Here is a 22,938-nt window from a genome sequence, read left to right as displayed (position 1 = left end):
TCAGTTTAATCCAGGTAAAAGTGTCCCGGTGGAACAAGGTGGATTCCAGCCCCCTGACCACCCTTTGGAAGTCCTCCAGATGGATTATATTCAGATGGAGCGATGTCGAGGTTTCAAGTATGTCCTTGTAGTTGTATGCGCTTTGTCCAGGTGGACAGAAGCATATCCAGTCCCAGATTACACAGCCGCGACCACTGCCAAGCAGTTGGTTCGTGAGTTCTTCCCCCGTTATGGACTCCCTAGAGTCGTATATTCTGACAACGGCCAGCCATTCTCATCTGAACTCATGAAGCACGTTTCCCTGTTGTTAGGGTACCAGTGGAAGTTTCATTGTGTACGCCATCCTGAAGCAGCCGGTCTCGTAGAGAGACATAATCAGACTCTGAAAATCCGTATCGCCAAAGTATGCAAAGAAAAAGGTGTGGACTGGCTGGTAGCTCTACCAGTTGCTTTATTTTATATGCGCATGGTCGCACATTCCAGATCAGGTCTGTCCCCGTATGAGGTCGTTTTCGGCCGCCCCCCTAACATGTGGGGTACTCCTAGACCCCGAAGTATTACCGATGTTTCAAGTAATATGCTGACAGATTACCTAGCTTCCTTGATGTCTGCCCTCAACTCATGTCGTTCACAGGTTGCCGCCGCATTTCCAGACAATACCGAGGTGGCACCGCATGAAATCGTTCCAGGATCCATGGTGTTGGTGAGGAATTTTGACAGATCAAGTCCGCTGGAGCCTCGCTGGAAGGAGCCCCGACAGGTCCTCCTCACCACCCGTACAGCCGTGAAGTTGGAAGGTCGCAAAGGCTGGGTGCACCTTTCTCATATAAAAAAGTTTTATGGACTGAAACCCGTCTTAAAGAACATTTCCCAGGATTTGAAGGATTGCCAAAGCACCATTTTTAAGGACTGTCCCGCAAAAGACAATGTTACTACACCCCCCCTGTTAGAGAAAACTCCGCAACAGGAGTATAAGTTAAAACTCCGGTCTAGTAAAATAAGTCAGTCAGTTTGATTGTCTAAGTCCTCCCCTAGGTGAAACGGTTAGACTGTTTCTGACATGTATAAAATAGACCCCCATAGTGAGAGAGTTAGTCAAAACTCAATTCGATGTATCGTTTTTCTATGTTTCATATTGTTTCTCAGCATTATGATTTCCTGCACCAGTTATGCATTTTACCTGTATCTTCCAGTTCCTCATGTAAATATGTCTTCTAATGCTACTGTAGAGCACATGTTTAGTGACCTACCTCCCCATGAACTCTCTTACCGCCTCGCTATGCGAAATAATTCCTTTATCCGCATGTTACATTACTCACACCAGACCAGCAATGCCACTAATTGTTGGGTGTGTGGTCGACTCCCCCCTTTCCAGACACCGAAGGGAGTTCTGCCACTTTTTCCTTATCCATTTTCACATAATGGTTCGTGTGGAGCATGGTCCACGTTAACGTCATCCTCAACAGATATGTCTTTTCTTAACAGTACATGTTTCCCAGACAAGCAAGGTCTCCCCCACAGAACAGGTTTAGATCTAGAAAATGAAGTGTATAATTTAGGTAACTATTCTTCGAATTTCATGGTCCTGAATGTTCAGTCTGATACTACTCCAGACTTACCTGCTATTTCAGTATTACCAGTCAAAGGCGAATTATGTGTCCGAAATTATGGTTCTGTACATGTAGGACATAGTGATTGTACTACTATTGTCAAGTATAGTGACAGTGGGAAATCTATTTTCAAAGCTTCACGTCATTCTTATTTTATTTGTGGTCAAACTGCATATGTTCGTCTGCCCCTCGATTGGGAGGGAACCTGCTACATTGCCTTCCTACTGCCACCTGTTTTCCTAGCCCCATCTGATTATCACAGAAACACACATCTAGTACACATTAGACATAGAAGGGAGTCCCCAATTGTCGATTATACTGAAACTGCTCTAGAACAGTATACAGATTTCAATAGAGGTTTCTTCTTCTTTATAGGACCTATCCAGAATAGTAAACTGATCCGTAGGTTAACAAGAACCCTCGAAGCTGTAGTAAATGAGACTGCCTCTGCTCTAGGTAACTTAACCGAAGAGCAATCTGCTATGAGATTTGTCGTTTTACAGAATCGTCTCGTCCTTGACGTCATACTGGCCGATAGGGGCGGGGCCTGTAGAGTCATCGGATCTAGTTGCTGCATTTTCATTCCAAATAACGCGCCGTCTGTTTATTCAGCTATAACCAGACTCCATAAAATTGCCCATCTGATACACCAAGATCCAGGCACCTGGACATGGTCCGGTTGGTTCTGGAATATAATTTCCGCCTGGGGATGGAAAGTCTTGTCCTTTCTAGGTATTGCAGTAGCGATCATATTCAGCTGCTGTCTCTGTATACAATGTGGCCCTGCGATTTGCGGCATTTGTGCTACCTCTTGTATTCCTAATCCCAAACCCCGTTCTAAATCCCGTTCCAGGATAATTCGAGACGAGCAAATGATACTGTATGAAATGATAGATGGTATCATGAATATTGATGTTTCCTGATGGAAACGTAGTGACAAGGAGGGAATGTGGAAAAGTAAATTCTGCCATGTTCTGTGTCACTACGTGTCATCCATCATATGTTATGTGTGCATGATTAATATGCATATGTTATTCCCCATGTTTGATTAATGACGCAATTACAGTTGTGTCCACCTCTAGTATGCCAGTTTCCAGTCCTCGTGAATACTACGAATATCAGGCCTATGTAAAGCTACGTTGCCACGTCTCTCAGTGTGCACGTTATTTCATTGTAAAGTCCCGGTTTCTAGGCCTCAAAAGGGCCTGGACACCAGATTCAGCTCCTGTCTCCTGAGCCCTCGCTGAGGAGCGATACAGCCCCCACCTGTATCCTCGACCCTTCACTTACTTCCTGCCTCGCAGTGCCCGGCTCACCCTGGCTCTGCCTCTGAGTCTGCCAAGAATATGTTATGATTCCAGTTATCAGTTCAGTCCTCCTTCTCTGCATTCCTAAGCTACTGAACTGCATCAATAGTTTCCGTCATTGTCTAGCCTTCACGTCTCCACGTTAGAGAAATACTGTATTTAATGGTCATTTCATATTCTTCATCACGCACTACATGTAGAATAATGCATGGTCCAGTCTTAGAATCAAGTTAGCCTTCCCCTCCTGACTTCTAGTTTATATCAACATGTTCTCTAAACATCAGATACTAGATACTGCTTAGGTACATGTCGCCCTGACTCTCCAGACTTCAGTCTCTGCTCCTAGCACAGAGTTCATAGCCCCCAGTTTCTCCTAGTAACACGTCATTGCCAGTTTGCGCGCACCACCAGGTTAGAGGTCCCGGCTCCTTAGGTAGCCCCCTCCATGTTTCCGCCCCATTCATGACATATTCTGTTACGTTTGCATCACATGTCTATGTATACGCCCTGTTACACCCACTTTCACCCTTATCTTTCGCGACTGCTACGCGTCACACCCTTTGCTCCACCCACTGCTCTGCCTATCATATGTACTGTAATGCAACTGTTTTACTATATATGCTTGTGTATTGTTATTAAATGCTAGCGCGCTCATCCCAGATCCAGCCCCGGCAGCTGCTGGGCCCTGCCATCCTATTCCTATGCAGGTTGTCCTGTTCCTGTCCTTATGCTGTAATAAACCTGCGAAACTCCTACTACCTCGAATCTTGACTCTTATTTATTGAGCTATCTGTTATTCATTTATACATTCAAAAATAGGGTATTATTTATTTATTTACCACAATAGGGGCGGTACTGGACACTACTGTGTGTCGAGCATTCCTACCTCCACAAAGGATTCTGGATATACAGGAAATAATTCCATTGTTTTACAATGGAGCAGTCGTTCCAGTCCTGAAGGTCCTTCGCCTGCTCGGTCTGTTCGCTTCCTGCATTCTATTCGTCAACCATGCACACTGGCACATGAGGGCACTCCAGTGGTGCCTTCGCAGGCAGTGGTATCAGCATAACGGAGATCTCAGAGAGTCAGTCAGGATCTCGAGAGAAACTGCAGCGGATCTGTCTTGGTGGAGCGTGGAAGGCAATTTGTCACAAGGAAAGCCTTTTCAACTTCCTCCATCGGTGGCCACAGTGATAACGGATGCATCCACTCTAGGGTGGTGTGCTCATCAGGGGGATTTGGAGATCAAGGGTCCTTGGTCCCCAGAGGAAAGGTTGCTTCACATCAACCTTCTAGAGTTGCGGGCTATACGTTTAGCGCTCAAGGCCTTCCTTCCTTCCCTTCGCGGTCAGTCAGTTCAGGTCCTGACGGACAACACGACTGCGATGTGGTATGTCAACAAGCAGGGAGGAGTGGGGCCGCAGTGTCTCAGCAGGGAGGCTCTGCGTCTCTGGTCCTGGGTTCAAGACCATCAGATTTGTCTGATGGCAAATCATCTGGCCGGAGTTCTGAACGTTCGTGCAGACAGTCTCATTCGGCAGTTCTCCGCCGACCACGAGTGGAGGCTCCAGCCAGAGGTAGTTCGTTATGTCTTTCGGATGTGGGGGACTCCTCAGGTGGACCTGTTCGCCATTCGCGAGAATGCTCACTGCCCGTCATTCTGCAGCCTCCAGTTTCCAATGCAGGGAGCCTTGGGGGACGCGTTTCAGTTGAGTTGGTTCTCGCAACTCCTTCACCCGTTTCCTCCCATACCCTTGATTCCTCGGGTTCTGAGGAAGATTCGCCAAGCCCGGGCCCAAGTTATTTGATCGCCCCGGATTGGCCAAGAAGGGTGTGGTACTCAGATCTTCTCCACCTCTCCTCGTGCCCTCCGCTCCGTCTCCCTCACAGGGCAGATCTCCTCCCAGATCAGATGGAGAGGCAGGTTCTACACCCCCACCTCCAGACCTTACACCTTCATGCCTGGAGATTGAGCGGGGCAACCTGATTTCCTTTTCTCTCCCACACGATGTGGTGGATGTCATCTTATCGGCCAGGCGTGACTCCACCAAGTCCATTTATTCTTATAGATGGTCTAAATTTGTTGCTTGGTGTGGGGAGCAGTCCATTGACCCTTTAAGGGCTCGTTTGTCCAATATACTTCAATTTGCACTTTCCTTGGCCCAGCAGGGTTTTGCGGTGGCAACTATCAAAGGTTATTTGTCGGTCTTATCGGCTTTCCTTTGTTTGCCGGTCCAGCCCTCTTTGTTTAAATCTCCTATTGTATTACGATTCATTAAGGGCCTTATCAATAAATTTCCTCCAACACCTTTTACTATGCCTCAATGGGACTTGAACCGTGTTCTTACATTCTTGATGGGTTCGCCATTTGAACCTTTACACAAGTGTCCCTTGAGACTTTTGTCTTTTAAGACTATTTTTCTAGTGGCAATTACCTCGGCAAGGAGGGTAAGAGCTTCAAGCTCTTAGTTCAAAGCCCCCATTTTTGTCCATTCATGCTGAACGAATGGTTCTTAGGACCAGGGCTGCTTTTCTGCCTAAGGTGGTTACTCCTTTCCATTTAGGACAGTCCGTTACCCTCCCTACCTTTTATTCTCCCCCTCACCCTTCCAAGGAGGAGGAGAGGCTTCATCGCTTGGACCCTAAGAGGGCAGTGAGTTTCTACCTGGACAGGACAAAGGAGTTCAGGTTGGATGACCAGCTGTTCGTTGGATTTGCTGGCTGCAGGAAAGGTAGATCGGTGCACAAGCGCACTCTTTCAAGAAGGATAATATTATGCATCAAGATCTGCTACTCCCTTGCGGGTGTAAGGACCCTCCTGAGTTACCAGTAGAAGGAATCGTAGCAAATTGGAAGCGGAAAAAAAGAGGAGGATGAGGTGGGCAGAGATGGGTCTTGTATGAGTAAGGAAGAGTCTAGAGGAGTGGATTGGTTACTTGTAATTGCTTTGACCATGTTGATATTCGGTTAAATAACCCAAAGATTGAGCTGGTTAGCATGAATCATTAGCTTACTAATATTCTAGATGTTATTCTCTGCGTCATAGGGTGGATTTTATGGAACTAGGAAGTTCTGCCGGGTGTCGAGAATCTTGAAGGAGATGGGTAATTTTGAGAAATCATCCTTTTCCTGTTAAAGTTTCATAGCTTTAGAATAGGAGTGGTGTGGTTCCATTTCACAGGATTGAGGTGGGTATCAGCCATTACAGTCTCATAATTGGAAATGTTCTGATTTTTGGTAAATGGGAAATGTTCGGCTTTGTGGTAATTTATTGGGGATAGAAAATTTCACAGTTGAAGTTCCATAAATGGTGAGGTGTACATCAGTATATTTTTGAAGGGCCATGATGTGAAAGTTAGGTTCAGGTGGTTCAATGTTAAGAGTCCCACGACTTCAAAAGAGTCCCAAGAGCATTTTGGGAGATGCCCAGAACGGCAATTTGTGAGGTGAAGTAAATTAAAAGAGGTTTGCACCAAGAGAGCTTTGAGGGGATTCCCAGTTGGTGAAAAGTCCAGCGCGGCAGTGAGTCAGGTTAGGGCAATAAACTGGGTGTGAGAAAGGAAACAAAGAATGGATGAACGTTTGGAGCCTGGCGTCAACAGTTTTAGGAGACAATGAACAACATAAAAGGTTGTGGGTGAGAAACTGATGACAAGAAGCCAGGCTTTCCACTCAATATGGATCTATCCATACTGGCTCGCAAACCAGGCATGCAGATGTATATTCACAGACCCCTTTTTAAATGGATTCCAAATGAGCTGGAGAGAAGATGTTTCAGGATAAATCTGTGCTAACGGTCCACAGTTGGGACTGGGAGGTAGATCCACATCTAAGAAGAACACATCTAAGAAGAAATGATCTTTGCATAGTATATGCACGAGATGGTAACAATACACAGCCAAGGATACAGTCATGTTTGTCAGTGAATCAGATGTGAATATGGGCGCCTCCTTAAGCAGAATCAACAATGTGTTGCTTAGCATTCTGCTGATCCTGGCGCTCTTGCACATCGGCCCCTGAAGGATAGCCTCAGTGGGGGCTGGTCCAGGCAGGCCGTGACAATGACGCTGTAATGGAAGCCGCAATCTTGCTGCCGTAGGGCACCATTGATGGACAGTCACTGTCCAGTGTCTTTAAGCTGGCTATGTGCAGTGCCAGGTGCAGGTTTCTGGGAGCAGGGCGGAGTGCCAGCCGGCACCCGCCAAAGTCTCATGGACTCATGTAGCAGTCAGATTGATCTCACAGGTGGCCACAGAGAAGCAGCCCAGCCCCAGTGATGCACATGCACTGATGGCCAGGTTGCACATGTCATGTGGCTTCAACACTGCTGCGGGGTGGGATTGACGTTGTTTATTGTCAAGCTTTTGTGTATGACCCCAGAACAAGAAGAGAGTCCCGGAGATTACAACACACTTCAATCAATCAATCAATCAACCATTTGTAAAGCGCACTACATACCAGCGAGGGTCTCAAGGCGCTGGGGGGCGCTACTGATGGAACAGCCAGGTCTTGAGTATCCTCCTGAAGGTCAGCAGGTCTTGGGTCTGTTGTAGGCTCGGTGGGAGGGTGATCCATGTCTTGGCGGCGAGGTGGGACAAGGATCTCCCACTGGTGGTTGTTCTTCGGATGCGCGGGACGGTGGCGAGTGAGAGGTCGGCGGAGCGTAGCTGGCGGTTGGGGATGTAGAAGGTGAGCCGTCTGTTGTGGTAGGCTGGACTGGTCTTGTGGAGTGCCTTGTGTGCGTGTGTGAGGAGCTTGAAGGATATCCTCTTGTTGACGGGGAGCCAGTGCAGGTTTCTCAGGTAGGGGGTGATGTGGCCATGGCGTGGTATGTCGAGGATCAGTCGTGCCGAGGCGTTTCAGATGTGTTGTAGTCGTTTGATAAGCTTGGTCGGGGCTCCAGCGTAGAGGGTGTTTCCGTAGTCGAGTCTGCTGCTGACGAGGGCCTGGGTTACTGTCTTTCTTGTATCTGTCGGGATCCATCTGTAGATCTTGTGGAGCATGCGGAGGGTGTTGAAGCAGGAGGAGGAGACGGCATTGACTTGCTTGGTCATTGAGAGCGTTGACTCGAGGATGATTCCCAGGTTGCGTGCGTGGTCGGTGGGTGTCGGGGCTGCCCCCAGTGCCGTCGGCCACCAGGAGTCATCCCAGGCTGAGCCGAGGATGAGGACCTCTGTCTTGTCTGAGTTCAGCTTCAGATGGCTGGTCTTCATCCAGTCGGCGACGGCCTTCATTCCTTCGTGGTGTTTGGCTTTGGCTGTGTTGGGGTCCTTGGTGAGGGAGAGGATCAGCTGTGTGTCGTCGGCATAGGAGATTATGTTGAGGTGGTGCAGTCTGGCTACGTGTGTGAGCGGGGCCATGTAAATGTTGAACAGCGTCGGACTGAGGGAGGATCCCTGGGGTATGCCACAGATGATCTCAGTGGCTTCAGAGCAGAAGGGGAGAAGGCGGACGCTCTGGGTTCTGCCGGAGAGGAAGGAGGTGGTCCAATCCAGAGCCTTGTCTCGGATCCCTGCGGCGTGGAGGCGTGCATTAGTGTGCGGTGGCAGACGGTGTCAAAGGCGGCAGAGAGGTCTAGGAGGGTGAGTGCTGCGGTCTCGCTGTTGTCCAGCAGGGTCCTGTCATCGTCGATGGCGGCGATGAGGGCAGTCTCGGTGCTGTGGTTGCTGCGGAACCCTTCTGATAATCTAAGCGGTACAGCAGTGAGCTGGCTGATGAGACAGAAGAAAATTAGGAGTTCAAGACAATGCCAACTCCCCTAATTAGACAGGACAGGGTGCTCAAAGTACCAGATTCGTAAGTGTGCAGCCTTCCTAATCTACAGTCCTGAGTTTACTGTGGCCATGGTAGACAAACGCAATCCCTCTTCCCCCCCCCCCCCCCCCCCTCCCCTTTAAAACCAGCGGATTGATACTTATTCCTGACAACAAATCAGGAAAAGGGGCACTGGAAGAAAGAAAGAGCAAAACAGCACGGCGCACCACGATAATTGGGAGCTGGAGGACAAGCTGCAGAGAGAACCAAGAACCATTTTATGAGGTTCTTCACTACGCCAGGCACCTGTTTGTTGTTCTTGACGACATGGCCTAGGCCGCCATGACTGCAACCTGATCACATGATGATCTCGGAAGCCACATTTCTGCCATCCGCTATCTCTCCTGTGCGAGTTATCTTCGTTGTCGAGGTATCATCTTAAAATCTTGAAACTCTCCACGTCTAGCCTACAGATCTAATCCGGATCGCCTGAGAAATTAACTGTTAAATTTTAAGGCCTGATCCACGATCAGCTTCTTTCTGAGAAAAAAAAGTAACGAATTCCCCAGCTTGACGGGAGGAAGTGATGTTGCCAGTGAAAGTTGAGGTTTGACGCAAGGGTGTCGTCAAAGTATTCAAAGTTGCGGTTCAGTCAAATTTGCAGGGCATGCTTTGGTGTATGCTGCCCTCTTGCGGTTATAAATTGCACAGCGGAATCGAATTCTTTTCTTAGGCGACTTGGTAATCTTACATGTAAAATGTGTGTTTGGAGAGATGGCAGTGAGTGTTTAGTACACACGTGACAAGATTTACACAGGTTTTGCTTCGGTTTAACGCAAACTCGAAACAAAACCTTTTTGGAAGATTTACAAACCAACACAAATAGCAATTTGCGTTGGTTTGTGATGAAAAGTAAAGCAAAACGGCGCTATGCGCTGTTTTGCATTACTTAACGTCAAGGGGGCCGGCTTTACATGTGTGGTACATGGACTTTTCAATCGGACCACCCAAACTTTGTTGACGCAAACCTCTATCTACCAACATTAGTCGACAGGGGTTTGCACTATAAAATAACGCTGTTAGAAAGCAGGCGTTAAAAGGAGAAATGTTTTCATCTCTCCTTTCTTTACAGATTTTGCATGTGTGCTGCACTGTACAATGCACAAGATAAGAAAGGTTTTCAAACTTGCCTTCTCATAGTATTTTATACAAAACCTATACTAGACTCAACGCACACACCCTTGCACTATGGCACGAAGGTAAGTGAGTGTTGCTCAGCAGCATCATTCTGCGCCAGTGCTAGAGACAGGAGGAGAATACCATATCCATGGCTAAAAATTGTGTCCTCTCTTCCAGAAAAGATTCAAGCAAATGGAGGGCTGATCCCTGCACTCCTATAGCTACTAACCTCTCCACCAAAATGGTGTGCTGGACAGTGTCGAAGTTCCGCCGACAAATCTAAAAGAATGAGGGAGACCTTCCCACCGTTGTCCAGTCCTTCCCTAATTTCCTCAACCGATTTGATTAGGGCCGACTCGGTGCTGTGTCCAGCTCTAAAGCCGTGTTGTGAGTCATTTAGCCAGGTATGTGCATCCATATATTCCACAAGCTGTGTATTCATGGCTTTCTCTATGAGTTTAGCGGGGAAAAGTAGTTGTAATATGGGGCGGATAATTATTAACATCCTCTGGGTCTAAGTTTTTAAAATGTTTTATAATAGGCCGAATTGAGGCTGTTTCCACATCTTTGGGCATATTCCTAGCTTAAAGATAGAATTAAAAACTTTTAAGAGGTTATCCTCTGCAACCTTTTGTGCCAGTTATACCACAGCCACTGGGCAGGGGTTGGTCGGTGATCCTGATTTAGTGTTTACCATTAGATCCATTATTTGTGCCTTGTCCAAGTCGACAAACTTTTCAAAACTCAATTCCCCAACAAGTCGGACTGATACAAGCTCATTGTCGGGAGGAGATCATTTCTCCCCTGGTTCTGAGACTGCCTACTTTGTTGAAGGTACTCTGTACTTTGTGCACAAAGTGCATGGAGATCTCATCGCACAGAGATTGAGTTGATACAATCTCTGAAGTGTGTGGTGAGGAGAGGGACAACACCATTCTAAAAAATTCCTTAGAGGATTTCTTGGTGCCAACGGGAAAAAGAGCTCCAGCAGGACAATAGTACACCTAGCAGGAGCAAAATACACCTACATGAGCAAGGAGTGTTGCAACGCAAGGAAATAGAGGATTCAGCCTCTTAAATACCCATAGACAGGAATTTACATAACAAAAAATAAGCAGTTTCCATCTTGGATAGGGAAAAGAACATGCAAAGAATAGGAAAGGTTGCCTTCTTGTAATGGTAAAACAAAAACCTTCCCAAGGCCCTCTGGGAAACAGGACTGCGGAATCATGGAAAGAAGAAGGTAGCAAGATGTCACCAAGAGATGAAACGGAACCCAGGAACCAGCGTGCGAGGCAACAGGTATGTGAAAACATGCCCTATAGAATAATACTGGAAGCCGCAATTCCAAAACTGGAGCTGCGGCATTCATACTGTGCCAAATGTGAAACAACAGGCTGCCGCATGGACCTGCGGCGTGCCAGACTCAAGATAAGCGTACCTGAAACAGTGACAGCATGGTGCAGTGGGAAGAGGAAGGCTTTGCAGGTGGCACCGCGGCCTGCAGGGATGTAATGTATGTGTCTTGTAAAGCGCACTGCTGCCCCGAGGCGTCGTGGCGTTGTAGACCGCTGGGGAACCCATCCTGGCTATCCCTGTGAGATGGTCCCTACTGGGTATTTCCAAGGTGAAACCAGGCATCCCCGGCGAATGTGGGGGGCCGTTGTAGAGATGAGGCAAGCTAATGCCCAGAGTTACCGAGTGTGATCCCTGGTTAGAGTAGGCACCGAGGCGAGAATTATCGAGTCCGCTGACCCTGGTCCACGACCCTGCCGCGTCGGGAATTGAACCCTGGTCCCGGGCCGTTCTCTGCTTCCGGGTCTGCCTCCTCTAACCAGTGAGCCACACTCACTGAAGCGGCTAGCGTTGTGGACTGAACCATGGCCAGCGGCGCAACAGCATCTACCTGAATAAACTGGCCCTTCTGACTCTTGCTTCTTTTCTACCGATTGTGACTCCCTTCCACATCGTCCAAAGTATCACACTACCAACATTTCTTCTCCACCTCATCCTTCTAGGTAACAGTCCAACAACTCTTGTTTGTTGGACCCCAAAAGAGTTCTTTTCATATACATTGATCATGTCAAATACCACATAAGCGCCAGGATGCCCGTTTGGGTGACAGCAAGCGCTATATAAGAATATCTATACATACATACATACATACATACATACATACATACTTGGCGGATGATTAACTTTCCATTGGGTTCGCTGGAGCGAAAAAAGGCAAGGCAGTGTAGAAATGGACGATCTCTTGATGGATTGTGCTCTGCATCAAACTCTTCTACACACTACATAAAAGCAGCCTCCTGAGGGCTTCAGGCCACTTCCACCAGGGCCAAGGCTGCTACTGCTGCTTTAGCACACAGGGTACCAGTCCTGAACAATTGCCAATCTGCCACGTGGGAATCACTCCACACATTCTGAAAGCACAACTGCTTAGTTATTCAGGCATATCGAGAGGGGCATTTTGCCTGTTCCATCCTCCCAGACTATTTAGTTGTGAGCCTGCTTGCAGACCCAGCTCTCAGAAGGTGCTTCTTGGGTATTTTTTCTAAGCTGAAGAATCTGCAGTTAGAACTTTCTATCTGAAGAACAGCTTACTTATCTTTGGTAACTCTTTTTCTGGTAGAGACTCAGTCTAACCGTATCCTCCCATCCTCTCTCCTCTACGATATTGGCCCTTCACCTCTAAATTCTGTTATATATCTGCACACTGGTCACATATTATTCAGCAGTGGCTCCGGGTATTTGGTGTGGAAATATTTACGAAAGAAACTGAAGTCAGCGCGCCGGGGTGGCACCTTATTATCACTTCAGATACGGACAATGCCAACAAGGAGCAGCATAACACCACCTACCCGCATGCAGAGGTACTGTTCAATATGAGTCCAGTCTGATCCCTGTGAAATATTCTGAGGTGAGAAATCTGCGGTTAGATAGAGTCTGCCAGAAGAAGCGTTACCAAAGGTAAATAACTTGTTCTACACTACGATAAGTAAACCATAGACAACAGCATTTATATTTTGATGTGTCCCTCGAAGCTGTGCGACACTTTTTATATACAGTATCAGCAAATTGTGAGCGCATGCCCTCACCCACACCCGCTAGTACCAGACACATTTATACTTTCAACAATTCTGTTTATCCGCAAATGCCTGTGCTCCTGATTGTTCTCATCTTGTAAATCCTAATTCTATACCATGAGGACCCCATCTCCTCTTTGCATATGTTGCTCTTTTCTCCCCTGGACATTTTGCTCTTTTCTTCTCTGGTTTTTCTTTGACTCAGCACACTATACTGCAACAATCTGGATATAAGATAAAACAACAAGTCGCTTTAGTACCACAAGTAACTTTCAGCAGCTTACCTCACATTTGGTATTGTATCTTGCTTGGTGAACAGACATAAGATGCACCCCTACACTTTGTGTGTGAGGAATGGGACCAGGCCTCTGAAAACTCGTTTTGTCAAAATCACGTTACTGCAAAGCATCTGATCTTCATACAACTTAAATTAAATCAAAGTTGTCTAGGAAGACCGATGCACTAAAGTTTATTTGTTTTCATCTATAAGGTGAGTCCACCAGTAGGTACAGATGCTGCTAAACTGGGTCCAATTGTGAGCATATCTTCAGTCGTTGAGAAAGCGATGCTGTGCAGCTTATCTAAGGGCCATTATCTTTGCATGGAGTTCATCCTCTCTGACCAATTGCAGCACATATTGGTAAAACCCCAGAATGGGTCAAATGTTGTATAGCCACTTTCCCCATTTACCTAACATCTTCTTTCAGTCAGATCCACTTGCCAACATTCAGGGGATAGGATATTCACTGCCCAGAAACTGAAGGCTTATCATGATCCAAAATGTCACTTTATTTCAAGGCTGCCTTGAACTGTTGGCACAAATCTAGCTCTCCTTCTACACATTCACTTACCAGGTAGCCGTTGCAATGTTGGAACACGCCTGTCTCCCGTTCTGGGCACAGTGGCTCTGGTACACTGCTCAACAAAGTCAAACTTATTTCCCTTTTTGCTGAGTTTGGACTTGGGCTTTGTGTTCTTTGTGAACTTTCTAGAGTCCTATATGATACTATTGAGTATTCTGTTCATAATGGCAATCCTACACATGTAGCTGGCCAGAGCCTTCCCTTCACTAGAACTGGTCTCAGTCAATGCTGGAGTCCCTACTCACAGAGCAGAGAACCTGAGCCAGTGTTTCTACTTACCCACTAACAAGAGTTTAAAGGGACAGTCATTTATAGCATCTTTGCGATCTGAGGTTTTCAAGGATTGCAATAAAAAACGACTTGCTTTTTCTAGAACTACAGGAGTTTAATTGTGCTATAGATCTTTAGTTTCAGTTGTTTAGTGCCCCCAAATAAGGAGGAAACCTAGCGACATGTGATTTCCTATGAATCTTTTTACCAGAATACTGCGATCCTTAGGAGAAATCTTATTCTAGGTATCACTCATGCCCTCTTTTATTCAGTATAGTTTCAAGACTCCTGTCTGAATCACAGAAACGGTTTGGAGGAAGATACTTCAGAAGAAATTGAGACAGGTAAGTAATTTATTTTCACTGTGGACTATTGTTTGTAACGACTCATGCTCATTGCTTTATTTTACATTAGTCATATAGCAGCACCATGAACGTTCTCACTACTAACAATGTGTTTGCCACATCTGTTCCTTTACTTTAGGTTTCTCTGCTGTTTGAAGTCACTGACTTGGCCGTTGCTTCTCCTGCCACCGTGTCCCGTTGTGGGATGGTCTACAATGATTATACAAATCTGGGCTGGAAGCCGTACGTCCAGTCTTGGCTGGAACGACGGCCTGCGGTATGCTCACCTAAAATGTCTTTTGCTCATCATTTTGTCTTGAAAACATGAAACGGGCATAAGGCCCTACAATTTCTCATTCATGGTCCAGAGCTGAAGTCTTTAGGGTTGTCTATGTACTGTGGTTTAAAAGTAGGTTGCAAAAGTTGGAACCTTCTGTGCAGGGCAAAAGAAAACCACAATGCCCCTGCACTTGTACAGAATATTATTGAGGTGTCTGGATACTACAATGTCACTTTTGCTCAGTTTGAAGAACAGATAGAACAACATCCAATTCATACAAAACGCTCAATAGTGGGTGACCATCGTGAGACAAAATAGAGGAACGACAAGGAAGTAGGAAATGAAGATAAGGAGGTACAAGTAATTAACCTTTCCTCTTTTCCCCTAACCACTGACATGACCAATCTTCTCTCTAAAGGCCTTAACTTTAACCCATACTCGACAGGCGATATCTGTCAAATCAAAATAGACCTTTTTAAATTTATTCGCAGCCTGAAACTTAAAAAACATTTTTTAGGTAAAACAACTAGCGACAAAAATGTACAAAATATCTCAAATATTGTGGCAAATGATGAGCTTTCAATAAAAGATGTTCAAGCAATTCATCTACTGTTATCAATTACCGAACGGGAAGATAGTCCTATGGAAATGGGACAACTTCTTGAGGAAATGAACATAGAGACTAACCTGGATATGGTTAGCGGCTTGAAAAACAAATCCACCTGGACACCTACCTTACCGGGTGGCAATAGCATCGACACCTTTCATAGACATGTTCTAGAAGATCTGAACAAAATTAATACAAAAAAACACAATGATACTTTCATTTATAAAGACAATCTGACCAAAGGGGAGCGTCTTGCACTTACCACACTTACTAAAACTCCCACCATCGTCATTCGTGAAGCAGACAAGGGAGGCAATATTGTAGTTATGAACACAGACGACTATAACAATGAAATACTAAATCAGCTAGCAGACCAGTCCTGCTACGAACCCATCGCCAACAACCCCATGGGCACTCTGACAATCACCGTTAATGACCACCTACGAACATGGAAAGAGAAGGGTCTCTTGAATGACGACGAATACTTATATCTCAAGGTACTCAAACCCACATACCCGTGGCTGTACACTCTACCCAAAATCCATAAAGATCTACCCTTTCCCCCGGGAAGGCCGATCGTCTCGGGTATTGGAGGTCCTACCGAGAGAATTGCTGAGTATGTGGACATGTTTTTAAACCCACTGGTGAGGAACTTGCCCTCTTTTATACAAGATTCTAAGCACATACTAAGTGTTTTGGGAGACCTTGAATGGCAACCCAACAGCATTCTAGTCACCATGGACGTCATCGCACTTTATACCAGCATTAATCCAACTTTAGGTATGAAAGCAATCACCCAAACTTTGTCCAAACGACCGGCGTCTCTTTGGGCACACACACAAATGCTGATTTCCATGATGAATCTCATCCTGAACAATAATTTTTTCATTTTTCACAAAAAATGGTACCAACAAAAACGCGGAGTGGCTATGGGCTCGAAATTTTCCCCATCTTTCGCTAACTTATTTTTGGGTGCCTTCGAAGATGACCACATTTGGGGCCCGAAAGGCACTATATACACTGATTCAATCTTGTTTTGGGGTCGCTACATAGACGACTGTATTCTACTATGGACAGGAACAGAGGAACTTCTGAATGACTTTTTCACACATCTCAATCACAACGATTGGGAAATCAAGTTTACTATGAAATCAAGCAGAACTAACATAGAGTTCCTAGACCTGGAGTTCTACGTAGAGAAAAACAAACTCCAAAGTAAACTATATAGGAAACCGACCTCTTGCAATGCTATCCTAAGAGCCGACAGTTTTCATCCTTATCACCAAATCAAATCAATTCCCTTTGGTGAATTCCTCCGCGCCAAGAGGAACTGCAGTGATAACAAGAATCTTGAAACTACCATACAAGATATGGAAACCAGATTTGAGAAAAGAGGATACCCTAAAGGCGTCCTCACTCAGGCCAAGAGGAAACTCCAAAAAATCAAAAGACCTGATACACTGATACCCAAAACTCGACCAGTAGCGAAAGAGTCTACAGTGAGATTGATTACTGAATTCAACGCAATGCATCACTCACTCAGACATAGCATGACGAAACATTGGGGTCTGCTTAAAAATGATTCAACCTTGAAAGCTGTAATACCTACAACCCCTCAGATTACCTTTCGAAAAGGGAGAACATTGAGAAACAGACTGAGTCCAACCGTCCCACGAAGTGACATGACAGCAACCTGGTTAACCCAACGTAGCAATGGGTTCTTCAAATGCGGCTTTTGCACCATGTGCAAATGGGCCAAACACAAAACGAAACACTTTTATGGACCAGACAAAGAGACTTATGACATAAGAGTCAATATCAATTGTGTCACTAAATATGTTGTATATATCATTGAATGCCGATGTGGCAAACTCTACGTATGAAGCACCATCAGAGCACTAAAAGAGAGAATAGCTGAACACATGAGAGCCATCCAAAAACAGGATCCCAGATATCCGGTGGCTCTTCATGTGGCTACGTGTCAGGCCAACACAGAAGATTTTTCGGTTTCTTTCTATGGAATCGAAACCGTACCTGTACACATAAGAGGTGGTAACAGAGAACTGACACTCAGACGCAAAGAAGCCACATGGATAATGCGTCTGCAAAGTATCGAACACGGTTTGAACTATGACCCAGAGATGCAATTTTTCCTAGGAAACTAGCAAACCCAATGGATCCAAAACCCAGTTTTTTGTATTCCGAAAAGTCATACAACTAAAAATGAAAAAAAGAAATAGTAGCAATATATTTTGTGTGTTTTTTACTTTATTTTATTATTTTTTTGAAACATGTTGCACATCGGTCCTTAACTTGTTTTCATTAAGCGAATCATTTCAAAGTACTCATCAAAGAGACACAATTTCGTCTTTTTCTAATTTTGAACTTGTAGATAATGACGTACTGCTAAGAATGTGATGGCATAACGACCCCCCCCCCAAAAAAAATGCTTTGTATAATTTTCTGTGGGGACGTTATGTTTGGAAAGTTATATATATAAAACAATTTTTGTTTCTCTTGCACTTCTTGGATAACTAGAACTATGTATATCAAATAAGCAAATAATAGCAATAACAAGTACTTTATGTAATCGCAGTATAGGATTTTTCTACATGTTCTTATATAACATATTTATTTTGCGGATTAGATAATCTAACTAGGTTGGACATACACAAATAAAACCTTGCATGTGTGTTCGTAACGTAATCAGTACACCTCCTGAGCAATTACAATACTTTACTGTATGTGAGGAACATTCACAAAAAGATTCCTCCTTCCTTTAAATAGTAATCTATAAGCCTCACATATACAACAAAACATTAACAAACAACGAAAGAATTTGTTGTATATATAATCGTTTCACTATCTATGAGCGTCATTGCACGCATGCTCGCTACATAACTAATTATCCACGTAAAACTAGTACCATAGAACCGCCAAAAAATTAAAAAACTCGCAAATCTCGTTCAACAAAGATTTAACTGCACAAGACTTACGAATATTCAAATAAAATTGCTCCTAGATTAAAAGAAAGACCTTAAACAAGTCCACTTAGGCCCACTGCAACTTATGTGGACTCGTAGTATTTCTTCTCCATAGCCCCCCATGCATATTGGAACTACTTAGGTTAGACGGTCTAGTTGTTGTCAGGACAGGAAACCTCCAGCCGGTATATCTTCAGGCTGGGTTTCCTGTCACGTGACCGTCCTCGGAAAACGGCGCCGGGAAACTCAAGAGGGAGAACTACTGGGAAAAGGTAAGCGACCGGTGCTTGGCGCTCCCTTCCTCCTTTAGAATCGTAATTGCCTTGTCCATTTAACAGACAGGAGCTGAAAGGCTAAACAAACCGCTTTTGCTTTATTTATTTTTCGTGACGGACAAATATAGGTGTACCCGCCTTTTCTTTGTTTATGGACATCGTCACACGATGGGAGTCACCTGTTAATCCTCTCCTCTCGGTTTAAATTTGGGTGCTATACTAATGAGGTAGGTCTTTCGTTCTTTTTCAGTATCTCACTCGGTTTTTCAACCCACCTGGTTTTTCACTGCTTTAATGGTCCATGTTACTAAATAATCCACCGGGTCACGTGTTTGTAAAATAAAACTCCCGATCTCATCATCTACAGACTCATCAGGTCTTACGGAGTGTGTTCACACACACAGTGAAACTCCGCCTTACAAGATCCCTTTGAACTAATCTAGCCGAGGTGGCCTCCACACCTCAATAAATAGGGTGAGTGTTTCCTTGTCCCCTATTTAGTTCATGAATATATCCACTGAGCATGCGTTGCACGGTCCGTTTTTGCACTTAATTCCAGACGAATACTGGAACTAATGATCTCTTATACAGACTTTCTTGAACTAAGTATTTTACGATCTGTCGTTTTTTCAATCTTTGACTTACTCAGATTCAGACGAGTGAATGTCTGTATGGTAGACAGTTTGTACAATCATCGCACAACCTTTTCGCAAAAGTATAAGCTAAGCATCAAATATATAGCTGGATCTCCAGAACGCATAAACATAAAAATCAAGAAATATTCAGCTATGCAGTATTGAATAGTTGTGATTTACAATACAAACGAAATAAACCCTGATTAGAGGATGAGAAATATATACCAATTACTTCTGTCAGGAAATAAATATCTTAGGAGTTCTCAGATATGTACGTATACTCACTATTACAGTCACGCGGGATTTCGTACTATCTTGCTAGACACCTCACTATTGCACACAACCTTTTCACGTATAGCACCATATATTTTTCCACGGCCACTTTTTGTCAACTGTCTACAACGCACCACTATGAATAATAAGAGCAGAAATCACAGATTGGCACTTTGTCACCCCACAAAAAAATGTCTCCATACACTCTAACACTGAGTCACCTACAGTCACATGTTGGCATGTCTTCTTTTTCACTAATGGTGACACTACCCAGTCACCTCTTTGTACAACTGCAATGTAAATATGATCGCAAATGTACTCTCTATGTTTTAATCCAGCCCTGAAGATTCGCAGTCTGTTTCCCTGCGATGAAACACGTGTTGGCCTACCTAAAGGAACAATAAACCGAACTTTTTTCACACCAGCAACGGACTACATTCTAAACCTCTTTCTCTATTTTGTCTCACGATGGTCACCCACTATTGAGCGTTTTGTATGAATTGGATGTTGTTCTATCTGTTCTTCAAACTGAGCAAAAGTGACATTGTAGTATCCAGACACCTCAATAATATTCTGTACAAGTGCAGGGGCATTGTGGTTTTCTTTTGTTCTTGTATGTACCAAGCTTGGTCCATCTTTGAGCGGTTGTGAGGTTCTACCGTTCGCCCTATTGCCTGTACTAACCATTGAATAACCTTCATTTCAACCTTTAAACTTTACGGATACTCTGGCTGTGCGCCTTGTAATTCTGGAACACTCTTAAAAACCTCCTAGTTGTTTGCATACTTCTGTGCAGGGCAGCCCGAGTGCTAGTCTGGTAAATTAGAGGAGTGGGCTTGCAGCATACAGAGTGATGCAGGGGGCCCTTACTAAGAGTATCATTCTCCTAATATTACATGACTATGCTGATTGGGATGGTGAATTAGGTTTACATGACCCCAAGTTGGAATGGAGTTTGTAAAGTATTTGGAGCCTCATTTCCACCTTGCTTACTTCACGCACATGCTAGGGGGTTAAAGGGCCTGCTGTATGCAGCCTAATAGTAGTCATTCCAAATACCTTGCTCAGCTTCCTACTGTCTAATTTCAGCCTTGTTTCATTGTAAAAAAAATGACTTCCCCCAATCTACGGTCCGAGTTTTAATTTAAAGTCCCAACATCAAAAGTTCTCAGTTTAACATAAGGACATTTGTCTGGCCTGTTTACCATTTATGATGTAAGTTGTAATATAACATCATTACGAGGCGAGAGTACCTCCCTTATTGAGCAATGGACAAGCACTTTAGACAGAACTGTTGGGTTCATCACAGAGATACTGATGTTTTCCTTGATTGACCCTCTCTTTCTGTCGACAGGGAGAAGTGGAAACACTGCAGCACCTCTTCGACAAGTTCATTGAGAAAATCTTGGGCTTTAAGAAGCATAACTGTGTAGAGTTGGTCCCTATCCCCGATACCAGTGGAGTCATCTCCCTCTGCAAACTGTATGATGCACTTGCAACGCTTGACAATGGGGTAAGTGTACTGTAAACAAGATATACCAGGCTTGAGAATCAAACACAGAACATGCAGCAGAGTAGGTTATCTTGAGCAGGGTACAAATGGAACTGTGGCTTTAACTGTATGCCTGGCAATGGGATTTGTCCAGCCTTTGTTGAATGTGCCAGTCTCTACCATCCTCGTCAGCCTGTGATCATTGACATTCTTCCCCAGTGTGTGGGAAGGCCAAAGAAAATGTAGCCTTTGGAAGCCAGAGTCTGCCTGTAAAGACACTTCAGATTGACATCGCTAGATCAAACGGGCCATCCAAATGTTCAGCAAAGTCTTGATTTTTATTAAGAGAATACAGTCATGTGATTTACACAAAGATGTAAATGTTCTGTTAAACTCTAACCTGGAAGGAGTATTCATTGATGTGCTGATTGCTCTTTAGGAAATTCCTCACTAGTGCTTAGAATGCACGAGTGACTTTCTCGTTGTGTTGTCCATCCTAGGCCATACATAAATTCTGGTTACTAACATAATAGCAGATGTGTAGGAGGCTGGCTTAGTATATGGTGCACACTTATTCAAGTAGTGTATCCTGCACTAATTTAGGCAACCCTTATGGTGATTTTAGTGGTCTTTATAACCATAGAAAGCCTCAAACTAGTAGCTGTAGAGAGCAGCCTTCAGGCTTATTTTGAAGGAGTGTTAAGCAGCTTGTTTTACCAGTTTAATCAGTAGTGTAGATTATATGAAAAGAAACCACACAATGTTTAGCCAAAATGAGTCTATTTATTACAGCACAATATCACTACCACATTAGTATATCTCGGATGTGCGTCATTACGACGCACACTTTTACAACCCGTTCCATTACAACGCGGTTGTAACAACGCAAGTCGTTACAACGACTTGCGTTGGGGGGGGTGCAAATTAAAAAAATTTAATTTACTATTCCAACACCAGTCCCCGTGGATAGTAGGGAAGGTGTTGGGATAGTAAATTAAATGATTTACTATCCTTGAGCGCCCCCAGCGCAATTTGTTGTAACAACTTTCGTTGTTATGACCGCGTCGTAATGGAACGGCGTTGTAATGGTTGCGTCGTAAACGTTGCATACCGTATATCTCCTACCTGGAAATATCAAAACAATACACAAAAATACTTCAAAAGCAACTAGGTAAGTAGAACAAATACAACAGTCTCCAGGGGAAGACCAAACCATACACTAAGAAAGTGGAATGCAAACTGCAAAGGAGAACAGTACATGGGTCAGAAGACTGAGAGGAGCTGGGGACCCAAGGAACCACCCAAGGTAAGTACCCAGGAACTCCACAGAGACTGTGTGCCATGTGGAAACACAGCTGTGTGCCCAATTGAAGTCGTAGTTGCATTTTTAAAGAAGGACCCTTACCAGAGGACCCCGTAGAAACCCTTGGAAGACAGAAGTTTGGAGAGCCACCCTACCCCTGGATACGCCGGGAACCAGGTTACCTACACCAGGGAAGCCAGGTGCATAGGGATGAACAGCCTCATGCATCAATATTGCATTTTGCGATTCCTTAATTGCGAAAAATAAGAAATCGCAACTAAGGAATTGCAAAATGCAATGCATCAAACAATTGCTAAAAAAATAGCGATTCCCTAAAATTCCTTAATTGCGATTCTCTAATTGAGAATCGCAATTAAGGAATACCACCCCATTCATTCCTATGGGCCTAGAGGCCCATAGGAATGAATGGGAATGACATTTTTAATTTGCGATTCACCATTAGAAATTTGCAAATTAAGAATGCAATTTCAAGGGTGCAGGGGTGTCCAAAGGACACCCTGTTGCACCCCTGAAATCTGCCCATAAGTACATTTTGCACAAACACATGCCCCAAGGCCATGTGTGTGTGTAAAATGAAACTTTGAAAAATGCACTTTTGTGCATTTTTCAAAGTTTTCGCAAATTACCATGAAGGTCAACTTCATGGTAATT

At 44.5% G+C, this 22,938-nt stretch overlaps 1 protein-coding gene across 2 annotated transcripts in view; it reads left to right on the top strand.

The window, feature by feature from the left end:
- Window positions 1–22,938, top strand: part of DNAH2 (dynein axonemal heavy chain 2) — a 3,497,426-nt gene that overhangs the window by 1,663,898 nt on the left and 1,810,590 nt on the right. For both annotated transcript variants that reach the window (XM_078670326.1, XM_078670327.1), the window contains 2 exons: window positions 14,557–14,694; window positions 20,826–20,984. In XM_078670326.1, coding sequence (XP_078526452.1) covers window positions 14,557–14,694; window positions 20,826–20,984 — 297 coding nt within the window. The remainder of the gene's footprint in view (window positions 1–14,556; window positions 14,695–20,825; window positions 20,985–22,938) is intronic.

Source organism: Lissotriton helveticus, chromosome 12 (assembly GCF_964261635.1).
Source record: "Lissotriton helveticus chromosome 12, aLisHel1.1, whole genome shotgun sequence".
Taxonomy (NCBI): domain Eukaryota; kingdom Metazoa; phylum Chordata; class Amphibia; order Caudata; family Salamandridae; genus Lissotriton; species Lissotriton helveticus.
The sequence above is the reverse complement of the archived record's forward strand: the minus strand, read 5'-3'. Positions and strand labels throughout refer to the sequence as shown.